This window comes from Pleurodeles waltl, chromosome 3_1 (assembly GCF_031143425.1).
Source record: "Pleurodeles waltl isolate 20211129_DDA chromosome 3_1, aPleWal1.hap1.20221129, whole genome shotgun sequence".
Lineage (NCBI taxonomy): Eukaryota > Metazoa > Chordata > Amphibia > Caudata > Salamandridae > Pleurodeles > Pleurodeles waltl.
In genome coordinates this window covers 515,705,606-515,717,980 of record NC_090440.1, presented here as the reverse complement: position 1 = coordinate 515,717,980, position 12,375 = coordinate 515,705,606, and the positions used below count along the sequence as shown (strand labels likewise).

Sequence of the window (12,375 nt, the reverse complement as noted above, 5' to 3'; positions counted from 1 at the left end):
CTCCGAGATCTGGACCATTTCGGAGATTTCCCCTGATGCTGTACCCACTGGAGCATACACCTTTGCTTCATGTCCACATCCCTAAGATCCTGTCTGCTGCAGTTTTGGTGAGTCTATGAACTATGCGCTCCCATATCAATTCATTTAGTAACCACTTTTACCATGTGAGGCACTTTAATGCCTCCTGCGTTTGGTGTTAGTCTCAAATGAGAAACCCTTGCTGAGGGGTAACATACAACAGAAACACTACCCTTCTGTTATATATATGTGCAATTAGAACTACTGCTCCACATTTAGGCCCTCATAATAACTGCGGCGGTGTGAGCACTGTGGAGGTGGCGGTCTCACCGCCACGGGCCCGGCGGTGAAGACTCCTGAATAATGAGCATGGTGGTGTAGCTAACTGGAAACAGCCATACCGGCGCCAGTCACTCCAGTGCGGGCGGACCGTCGCAGCCTGCGGGGGCCTTCCCCAGGCTGGCAGCATGCCTCACACTGCCGCCCGTATTACGAGGGTGCAAACCGCCAGGGTTTTCGCAGCAGTCTCCCCGCCATGAAAACCCTGGCGGTAACGCACATGAAAACAGGAAAAAAAAATTCTGTCGCACCTACATGCTTCCCCACACCTACACACACACATGCACTTTTTGCAAACCCCTCCCCCCCTATTAGTCGTCCCACCTACCTGTCTGGACCACACAGAGGCCCACGTCGAGGAGGCCGTCTGGTAGGGGGCAGATGACGGCACCCCACTGGTTGGTGTACCACAGTGCAAACTGCCAATAGTTCACCGCCGTGCAATGATTTGTCACGTAATATGGCAGACGGAATCATGACGTTGTGGCGGTGCTGATGGTGGGACTGCCTTTCTCCCACCTTGGCGGTCTTTGTAATCTGACCGTATTTGTCTCATAATGCGGTGGTTAGGAGACCACCCTCACTGGCCAAAATACTGCCGAACACGTAATGAGGGCCTTATTCTAATAAAGACCACCATTTTAGGTCGAAAAATTGCGTAACCATTCACCCCCTCAAATAATATTAAAATCATCACTGCTATGTTTAGACATATCAGAAATGTAGCCCTTTCTTGACAGAGACGTGAGTCCTCCAAAGCCACAAACCAGAGCAACATTTTTGACAGTTATCTAGAATCACAATAAAATTAATATGGTTTGTATGCTTCATGTTGCACACATCCCGCAGGGCTTCCAGTTTAATGTGTTTAGACAATGAAAGCACATTACTACAGAAATTGAAGTACAGTAGAGAGAACTGGAAAATAACCTAAATTTCTGCATTTATGTTCAGATGATTTGATTATAGGGCAATTTAATTTGATATACTTGTGATGTTTACTACCCGACACCATCTAGTTGTCTTCAGAAATCACCACACAAGCTTAATTTGTTACCTCACACAAACTTCAACAATTCATCACTTCACTTTTTGTGACACACTAAGGTTGTGCTTAATAATAACATACCTCTTTTTCAGTTACATTATATATTAAGCCAGAACTCTGTGATTATATAGCTCAGAAGCTGGAAGCACAAAAGTTGGCAAATCTGCATCTTATTACATACCTGGAGGAAGGAATTTTAGCTGGTTGTTGGCCAGTCGAAGGTGACGCAACGATTTGAGCCGACCAATCTCTGGGCACACAATTTCCAGGGCATTATCGCTTAGGTCCAGGGACTGCAGCTTAACCAAAGAGCCGATAGCTGGTGGATAGAGAAACGGCAGGAAGGATCATGCACCGTTTAATCTACAGGGCAAAATATAACAATGGCAGCTCTATCTTGATTGCCATTTTAGGAGAGGCAACAGTGAAATTCTATAACATTTGTGGTGCAGTGAGACACTAATGCCTACAATTAGAGCAACATGAGCATTTTAATTAGCAAACAATAATGAAAACAACTCATTCTTAAAGCAGTTCTCTTTTTAGTGGCATGATCATCTTAGACTCACATAAAAACCTGAATACTTACTATTGTTTTTAAATACCCACACAATACCATTTGCATGCTCGACACTTGTGAAAATGTTAGCTGGTACTTCATCCACACAGCAGAACTGCTGGTACTCACTGGAAAAGCAGACCATCTGGCCAAGAATCAAGTTGAGCCTACCTAATGCAGGTCTTACTCCAACGAGTTGCAGCATACTTATAGAGGCTAATTATGAAGGTGTAAGGCCTACTAGCACTAAGCTAAATTAGCTTTACTAGCCAAGCAAGGCCAACGTGCTAACCCTTCAAGGAAACTAACTGCTATTGTTATAAGATTTGTCATCGATTTTCCAAGTTAAAAAAACACTCAACAACTGGTCGTACTTGGACTTTGTACTCCTCTGCTACTCTGCCACCCAGGCCTGTATGATTATCACTCGTCTGAAGGTGAATGCAAGGGAGACAGAGGAATTAATCCTGAGAAAAGACAGCTTAAATGAAGCCCTGTAGCCTATTAATACAGTATGCCCCTTTCCAACTATGGCTCCTTAGGAAGATGCCACCACTTATTTTCAATCACCTGGAGTCTTGTGCTGCTGTGGCAGGGGGGTGTAGCTTGTCCAGGCTTGACTGCAGTAATGTTATCTGGGTCCTGTTTCCTGCATCATCAGAAAACGGCATCCGATACAGAATCTTGCTAATGCAGACCCTCAAATTTAGCATTTGATCTTCGAATCTTTGCGTAACAAAGAAAATAACTTGCTGCCTTTTAAGCCGCAACCCTTTGTAAAACCTTGTGCACACCACATCAGGCCTTTAATGGAAAATGTCTAGTTGTCTCCTTTCATATGTCCTTCAACACAGTCTCTGCTTTGAGTCTCACCTTCTCTAGGCTGTTCATCAAGTTTGCTGTTATCATTTTGACAGGAGGGACTGTTATTTTAAGTTGGCCCCACTCATTTAAATGTGTTTCTCCACTCTCTGCACCAAATCACCAGGGATGTGGAATTCCCAACGCCCGACATCTTGTTTGGGGTCAAGGGCAACAAGTTTTTATGTTTACTTTGTCCTTGGGACAAGTAGGCCCAACCCTCTGCAGCACAAATCCTTTGGCTGCCTGTTTACAGAGAGTGGAACTCTCTGCAGTTGAGGTAATGTGTTCCCAAAAGATAATGCTGTTCGAACTTGTATTTATGGTTCATTATTTGAAAGCCTTCATTATTAGGGTGAGTGCTGTAAATAAATGTTTTAAGGTCACACTTCACTACTGACGTTGGTTCCAGTACCAAAAAAAAAAAAACGTGTATACACATGTTTGAAAAGTTTAGGCTATGAGGTTAAGTATAATGCTCCCAGAATGCTCTCTGATTAGATGCAAATGAAGTGTCATTTAGTAAAATGTTTTTGATGCATAATAGTATTTCTTAAAAATATTTCTAATGGAAAATCAGTGTAACCATTTTCAACACGAATATGAGAAGCATGAAAATAAACAAACACTGACAAAGCCAACTGGTCTGACATATTTTTATAAGTCTTTTAGTTTCATCAATACGTGTCTTGTTTTGACATGGCTTTTGTAACACTTTATTGTTGTGGGAGCTACCAGGCACTCAACATTGTAACAAACACTGGCAAAAAAAATTGTAACAAAAATTTGAACTCTAAAAGCACACGTTGCCACCAGTGGCATAACAAAGGCCCAGCAGCCGCCCTCCATGGGGCCCCTTCAGCACAGCACCTGCCCTGAGTGAGTCTGGAGAGGGGGCTCCTCCATGTTCTTTGCAAAGGGGCACCCTCCAGTTTCGTTACATCATTGATTGCCACTGTAGTTCCTGACACTGAACAAAACTACTTTGTGTGCCAATATGCTCCTTGTGGAAGAGCAGAATGCGATCACTCACAGTAAAGCCAGCCGAAAGAGAGAGAAATAGAAGTTTAATAAAAACAAAATGTCTTTGTTAACACCAGACCTAATAAGGGACCAAGACCCACATGTAGGTAGCTTTTTGCATGTCGCAAACAGCGACTTTTGCTGTTTGCAACGTGCAAAAAGCACATTGCGATGCACAAACCCAGTTTTGCGATTCAGTAACCTGGTTACCGAATCGCAAAACGGGTTTCCGACTCGCAATCAGGAAGGGGTGTTCCCTTCTTAATTGCGACTCGCAGTGCAATGTAGGATTGTTTTGTGACCGCGGGCGCAAACCAATCGCAGTTTGCACCCATTTCAAATGGGTGCTAACACTTTCGCAAAAGGGAAGGGGTCCCCGTGGGACCCCTTCCCCATTGTGAATGTCACTGTAAACATTTTTTCAGAGCAGGCAGTGGTCCTGCGGACCACTGCCTGCTCTGAAAAAATGAAACGAAAACGTTTAATTTTTCATTTTTGTTATGCATCTCGTTTTCCTTTAAGGAAGCAGTCACAGACATGGTGGTCTGCTGTCTCCAGCAGGCCACCATCCCTGTGAGGGCCGCTATTCGCAAGGGGGTCGCAAATTGCGACCCACCTCATGATTATTCACTAGGTGGGCATTTGCGAAGCCCTTGCGAATCACACATGGTGTCAGGGACACCATCCTACATTTGGGTTTGCGACTCGCAAATTGCAAGTCGCTCTGACTCGCAATTTGCAGGTCGCAAATCTGAACCTACCTACATGTGGCCCCAAATTCTTAATAAAGTCACAAAAGTGCACCCATGGTATATGTCGTACCCCTATAAAATATTTGTGAACTGTATTTTAGCATGGGTAAATACGCATGTGTAGATTTGCTCATGTGAAAATCTATTGAGCATTTGCAAGTTCATTTTCCCTCCAGCCACTTTCTTCCCAACCCTGGAAGAAGTTCTAATTCTGCCATTGTCAGGAGTAAATGTCCAACCTTTTTTATTATGGGAAAATATTAGAGAGAAGCTGGTGAAAATCTTTAAAACATGCAGGTTAGTAGGTTTGCAGACTCAAAGGCATGCCAGCCCTGGAACTATTGCTTACTGCTTCCTCCAGCCCCAGTATGCAGATCTGAAGAAAGGTGGCAAAATAAGGAAATTGCTACAGTAGGGATTGAAACTGCAAGTATTCAAGCCCTACTATGGTAGTAGCCCTGGCATAATCAGAGAGGCTATTATCAGAGCTCTTACATAATGAGATTGCTGCCATAATTTTTTGCCACACTACATGGCACCAAAGGGACAAGTAGATCTTTTTACAGGACAAGTAGATTTGAGAAGCAACCTGTCCCCTGGACAAGTAGATATTTTAATAAATTCCACACCCCTGATCACTAACTGCTAGATTTTGGAAATCCCTCAAAACCCATCTCTTTTGATAGTTTTGTACAATGGCAGTAGACCATAGTAATCTCAGCTTTTATCTGACCTTAGTCCTAGCACCAAGATTCCCTTGAACCAAAATTAGCTTGCAAATACTCACATTCAAGATTGTGCTCACAGCAAACAACCTTCCTATTTGTTTCAAATAAAATGGTAATTTTCCCTCAGCATTCCCTCTGGAGTTGCGTGGCAGGGATCATTCAAATATCAGTTTTTACATTCCTGTTTTAGTGTAAAGGCCTAAGCCTCCATTAACAATACTGTATTGTATACTCGGTTCCACTAAAAAAACACCAGTAAAAGGCACTTAATGCAAAGAAAGACTTGGAGAAACAGTGAAAGAAACCATATGAAAAGACATAGGGTTGAGAAGAATCTTTGACAACTTACAAACAGATTGATTTACTTTTAGAAGGGGTGGATGAGGGTCACCACTGATGAACAGACCTAACCAAATTGTTGTTCAACATTATACTAGATAACTCCATTGTGTCTCCTTTGGGTAAGGCAAGAGTAAAGCTATAATAGACCAGTGCACGTCTTCTAGCAGGTGAAACGAGGCAGCCTCCTACAGTCTTAGATCCTTCATTCTATTAATTCTTATGCTTCGTAGGCAACACTCCCTGTAAGGAGCAGCACTCTGCTCAGCCTCACCTTGCAGCTGTCTGTACTTTGCATTCCTATCCCGTGGAAGATGGTGCACATCACACTATTCTAGCTAGACAGCAGGACACATTGTCAGACACTCACCCAGACATACATAATGTATAATTACAACACTCTTGCTCCTTTTACAACAGACAGACATATTCTGGTTTTATTGCCTCCATCCTTAACCTATATTTCAGAAATGAGAGCTCTGTAGAGATTTCTTCACTAAATCTCTTAGGATTAGGCAAAGGGGATTGAGGGGTTGCCACTAAAGCGGTTTCCTTGGGTAAAGAATTCATGTGTTGTGCTTCTCTATTGCCCCCCTCTCATCAAAGATCCAAGAGAAAAAATCTAGAACTTCTCTCTTTGGGTGGAAAGACTGCTGAATTTACAGCTAGTCAGCCCACAGCATACCCCAAATCATCATGTATCCTGACTGTAACATATCAACAACCAGAATACCCAATGGTAATCTGTGTGGAAATCTTAAATGTGAGTCTCTCCACTAGAGAGCTTTCAAAAATGTGCTTCTGTCAGAAAACTTCAACTTTTGGCTTGACAGAGAAATAATCAAACCACGTAAGTTGTGGAAATCTAAATGCACTAGGGCTCACCAAACTCGTTCAAGACCATCTCACGCATCACTGGCCATATATTTTTTCTGACTTTCTTCAGTGGCCTAAGTACTAATGACTGAGCAACCAAATGGATTCTGGGTAGACTACTGCCTTGTCAGTTATGATGGAGCTTCATGACTTTTTTTATGACAAGTATTGTTTTTAGGCTATTTTATTCCAACAAACCTCCGTTTTTCCACTGGAACCATAGTTTTCTCTAAGGGGACCAGAGGATGGAATTTGGTGTTTCAAGATTGCATCGTCTGGGATCATGTCACTCAATAGCGACTAAAGACTCCGTAGCACCAATTGTTTCCTTCACAACATATTTTAATATACAATCAAATGGTCTATTGGAACGTGTGCTGGTGCTGAAAGTGGATGGTCAAGGTGACTCTTATTTATTTCCCTCCCCCTTTTAAAGCTTCTAGATTCAGAAGCGAAGTTTAGTCATTGCAAATTACTAAAAATAAAGAAAGGTGGGTAGAAAAATTCTCATGAGCAAATTGAGAAAGAACACACAAATTCTCAAGAGCAAATTAAGAACACAATGGCAAGTGTATTACATTGTCACATTAAGGACCACATCATTCTCCCTATGTTCATTATCTTCACAATCTGGTATCTCTGGGGTCATGGTTGCTTTACAAAGCATTGGGATTTTCCACATAACATCACAGCTAGTTTACACATTTTTAGGTCTCGCCTAACATGTGAAAAGACTGATTAGCATGTTACAGTGGGCTTAGAGCCCATCAATTGCTTACCTCTGGTTGGCTTTGCTGGCACTCTCATGTTCTCGCATCATATTTATTAGCTTTGTAGGCGTTACTTTTTGTGTTTGTCCGTTTCCTGTGGCATGGCTGCATTACATGTGCCTTTCCAGGGCTAATTTTTCAGGCACCACTTTTCGCTGCTTTGCACTCCATGAGAATGAATGTTTTCCACCTGCCTTCTAAGTGTGCTTCTGTTGCCCCCTCCACAGGTCCGTGTTGCTCCCTCCCACCGTGCTCTTCTCCCTCCACCCCCACTGTGATGTGCACACTTGAGTGATCACCACCCATTGCTTTCTCACCAACATGCTTGTCTCGCTGCCTCCCTCCAGCTCCATGTTGCTCTCTCTTGCCTGTGTACGTCTCTTCTCCTCCCAGTGCAATATGTTGCTCTCTCTCATGGTTTGTACCCTCCAGCCCTCTGCTGTTTCCTCCCACCCACGTCCTCCATGTTGCTTCTGTCCCCACGCCATCCTCTATGCTTCTGCACCATCGTACGTCTTGCTCCTTCCCGCCACCATCTTCCATGGTGCTTCTTCCACCCGCTTTAAAGAAATCTCTTTTGCACTACTTATTTTTCTCCTCCAATTTCGATCAGTAAAAAACATTTTTTTTTTTAAGTGCCCATGTCATTTTGTAGGCAAGTGCATGCGTAGTGCACACACCTTCAACATGCAGAGCATCGTGGATAATGTAAAGGCTGTAAAGCATGGTTATAAACAAAGGTGGGACCCATTGACTTTGCCAATGCATGTTATGTTAAGAGTGCATGATTTGTCATCTGATTGCTTTAGGTCACAAAGGCACTAACAGTTAGTAGTCACAGTACACGTTTGATAATCTACAGCAGCAACACAAAAGAAAGCATGCGGACACGGAACGTAACATCTGTTATTTACAGCCCTTAGAAACGTAACTATATGGAATGTAGTGCTCTATCAAACAATGTATAGCCCTGTTATTGTGTGCACGTGTTCAATTACTGATGCCCATCTGCACATTTCTTGTTAGGAAGCACACAGGCTGCTGCACTGTTACTGTTTACATACTATCCCGCTACTTATAATCTTTGCAAGGAAAGAGTTAAGGCTGTATTAAAACACTTGTTAAAAATAAACATTCAAACTTGATAGAAGCAAAAAAAAAAGGAAAAGCAAACAAATCGCTTCGCAAAGCAACACGTTCACACCGTGGGTGCTTTCAGAAACGACAGCTTCCACGATAACTTTTTCCAACTCTGACACATAAAAGGATGAACAAAAATATAAAACGTGCACTACTGCTAAGGCATTCGCACACTCATGCTGCCCAATTAAATCCTATACTTCAGTGTACAATGTCATCACTCAATATAACTGACAGTATAATTACCAAATTGTGTGGGCTGATCTAAGTTAAGATTACCATTCCCAAGCAAACAAGTGCCTAAGTGCCTAGAAGGCTGACCCATTCCTGCGCTGCATGTATGTCTTTCTGAGGCTGACCCGACACTTCACTGACTCTCCATCAAACCAATAAGGAAGGCTGACCCAAAGCCCCCTTTTACCTAACAATAGAGAATTGATCGCATGTGTTTTTTTTTTTTTTACAATTGCATTAACCCAGGTAAAGAGCAAACTTCATCTATTCAAACTCTAATAATTTGATAAAATATATTGAACTCCCTTAGCTAGGGTAATTTGAAATGGGGTACAATTTCCAAGTCACTAAAAATGCCCTAAAAATGACTAAATTCTCAATTAATGGTTCCAGGTATGGTTACTACATCCTGCTGTAGCAACCTGTACAGGGATGCGATGGCTGGATGTACTCTGCTGCAAGGTTTCACCTCCGTTCTAGTGTAGGCCTTCAGAAGAACGGGAGAAACCACCTCTAGCATAAACTCGAATAAAATGGGCAAAACAAAAATTCAAGTGGCTCACTGTCACCCTTACCTGACCACACAAATGCTGGGACATGCTTTGCTCCAAGTACTGTGGCCATTTGCCAGGTGAAGCAAACCCAGACTAAACGTGGCACACATCAAGGGAATGAGTACAAAATATGCACGGTCTACATAAAATGCCTCACTTTGATAAACCTTAGGGGAACGTGTCCAAAAATTATACTTGCTACATCTAGAAGTTCCTACCTCTTAAACCCACTACAGAGGTTAATCAGTGTCAAATTAGAATCATTAATAGTAATCCAAAACGATTTATATGGTTCAGTCTTTTGAACTTTCTCACTACCTTGTGCATCAGAAATGCTTTTTCGCCACACTTCGACTCACTACAACACTAAACAGAACTGGGTCTGGAGACCGAGTGGGTCTGTGTGTGCACGTTTGCTGGTCCAACCATACTTGGTTGAGTATCGGGCAGCACGCCTAGACCTCTGCTTCTCATATGCAACATCAGAGTACAGATATGTATGTGCAGGTTCAAGATCTCTAGGCAATTGGAGCCAGCCTGCTGCTAGGCTGCAGTTTGACAGATCCTCATTACTTCACAGCAGGGAATGGTAAGCAAGGTACAGCGGAAGAGCAACCACAACAGACCCAGACTGCAAAGACCAGAGCCTCAAAGGAGTGTAGGGAAATACGCGGTCTTAAAGAAACCGCGATCCGATGACGACACTACAGCAAGATCGCAGTGTTAATGGTTTCCCTCTTTCATAATACAATGGATGTTCCTCTGCTTTGAGCTTCTGGTTGCACTCCCACTGACACTTTTGTAGTGAAGTATTCCGCTGAAGTGACCCAGATCCATATGTGGCCTGTGATACGTGATCGGCCCATGAAAGTAAGCAATAACACAAAAGGCCAACACAGACTGCTGGTGAGTAAACAGATTGGTCTATTTCTCCTCCACGGAAATCCTGTGGATTTCTGAAAATTTGCAGTGATACGGTACAACAAATCCCCAGCATCCATAAGCACTTCTCCACAAGTGGCCAGGAACTTATGGACTTCTCTTAAGCTCTTCCCAGGAGCAATGAATCCCAACATCACTAGACAGAGACACTTCTCCCTCCAGTACCCCAACTACAGCTGCACATTAGTAGGGCTCAGCCTCCACCACATTACCTTCTAACACTGATCTCACAGCCTTATCTGCCATGCACAGCGAAGGGCTTCCAGTGATTGGCCTCTGGACTGAGCCCCCCTCCTCCAATAGCACTCTTCCTTCCAGCGCCCTAGCGGGGCTCAAATAACAGACACACTTATGCTTCGCAACATGCTCACCAGGGTTTGTTCAAAAACAGAAACTGGATTTAGGCCAGCAAACACAAAAGCCACATAGTGTCCTCATTTGTCTAATAAACTAACATGCAACATGCACAAGTCAAACAAATTAAACATTCCGGCACATGGTGATCGAGTCACTGTATTAAGCAAAAGTCAGAAAATACACTTAACAAACAACTGGTCAACAGCGCGGCTTCCTGTACAGAGAAAATTAGACTACTTACCTTCAGGCACATAAACGATGTTGTTTGAATGAAGGTACCTGAGAAGAGAGAAGTATAAAGGCAGCAGCTGTTACTCATACCGACTTGTGCATCTTAATGATTTCAAACATTTTTATTCTTGATATTCTGCACACTAGGATGAAGAAGTACCAGTTGGAGCACAGACTGTCAATAGTAAACACTGGATGTTATAGGAGTGGCGTTTGCATGCGATTGCTCTCTTCCCCCAGCTCCCTGAAGGTAACAAGCAAGGCTTACCAGCTGCCCCTGGAACATCTGCAGCGTTTTAACACTATTTTGATTGTGTAAATGAATGGCAAACGTGCATATGCCCGTCAATACACATGATACGTTCTTATACATCAAGAAACTTACTCTGCCAGTTTTGGTGCTGCTCCCCTATGCGCGAATACAGGTTTACTCCTGCACTCGAGAGAAGCAAATGTTACCTTTCATGTGCTTGGGACTTGCTTTGCTAAAGTACTTAAATGGCCACAAACACAGATTCATTGGTGCTCATCTAATTTTCAAGGCATCCCGCCTTGCAGCACTCACGTCCCTGCACTAGCGGCCGATTTACTCCAGTGTAATATTACACTCAAATGTGCAATCTACGAACTGCAACCGAGAATCGAGCCCTCTGTGCACTAAGTAGCATTGTGGTGCGCACTTGGGTGTATGAATCGAGCCAACAGTGCTATAGTGAGACACAGGATAGAAAGCAAAATAGGACGAAATGCTTTTATTTTATGCGGACTATGGCATCTAATTTATAGAAAGAGTGTGTAGTAAAAAGGTGGAGTCTGACCATTCTTGTATAACCATGTTTTTGACTGATCTTGGGCAGTCTGAGCGTGGATGCACTGAGCACACTCATGCTGTTACAGGCAGATTGTTCTTATATGCAGCGAGTGGCCCAGTAACCAGCTTTCAAAGTGCACTATTTAGAAATAAAACAGCCTAAAACAAAAAGCCTTTTCACGCTGTAAATGCACCTTTTTTCAGCAAGATAGCAGCTAAAAGCAAGAAAAACGAGAGATCAGGGTTTGAGTGACTGTCAAAAACTGTACTGAGCGTGTTTTTTGGTAGTACTGCGGTTACTGCCAAAGAAACACCTGCAGCAGTGCTTCCAAAACAGCATGTTAAGGCAAGTCTTACACAAAACAGAACCTAAAACTGTAAGAAACTTGCACTCACAAGACAATGCATAAACGATGGGACAGTAAGATGGATAAAAGGTGCACACACACACCCTTCACTGAAAAGCAAATGAAGTTACACTTAAGTATTTTTTGTAAACAACAAAAAGAAAAGTAAAAAATTTAAGACGACTAAAATGCGACAGAAAGTAGGGAAGCGGGGAGGCTGAGGAGAGGCCAGAAATGAGACAACTAAACATTAGGGCTGATTTCCTAGCATCAGCCTCTTCCCTGGGGTTTTCCTCTTCTTATCTCGAAAAGCAGATTGGAGAGAGGCAAAAAGCCACATCCTGCGGCCAGAGGGTCCTATTGTTTCACAACATGGTGTCTGTCACTGCATGCAGCTGGGTGATGTTTATACAACGGGGCTTGTGGGAGGAACAAGTCTAAGGATT

General features: G+C 43.0%; 1 protein-coding gene across 1 annotated transcript in view; it reads right to left on the bottom strand.

Moving 5' to 3' along the window:
* Positions 1-12,375, bottom strand: part of LRRC28 (leucine rich repeat containing 28) — a 280,795-nt gene that overhangs the window by 234,105 nt on the left and 34,315 nt on the right. Inside the window, exons 4-5 of the mRNA XM_069222770.1 lie at positions 10,782-10,819; positions 1,587-1,724 (exon numbers count right to left, since the gene is read on the bottom strand). Of these exons, the coding sequence (XP_069078871.1) occupies positions 1,587-1,724; positions 10,782-10,819 (176 nt within the window). The remainder of the gene's footprint in view (positions 1-1,586; positions 1,725-10,781; positions 10,820-12,375) is intronic.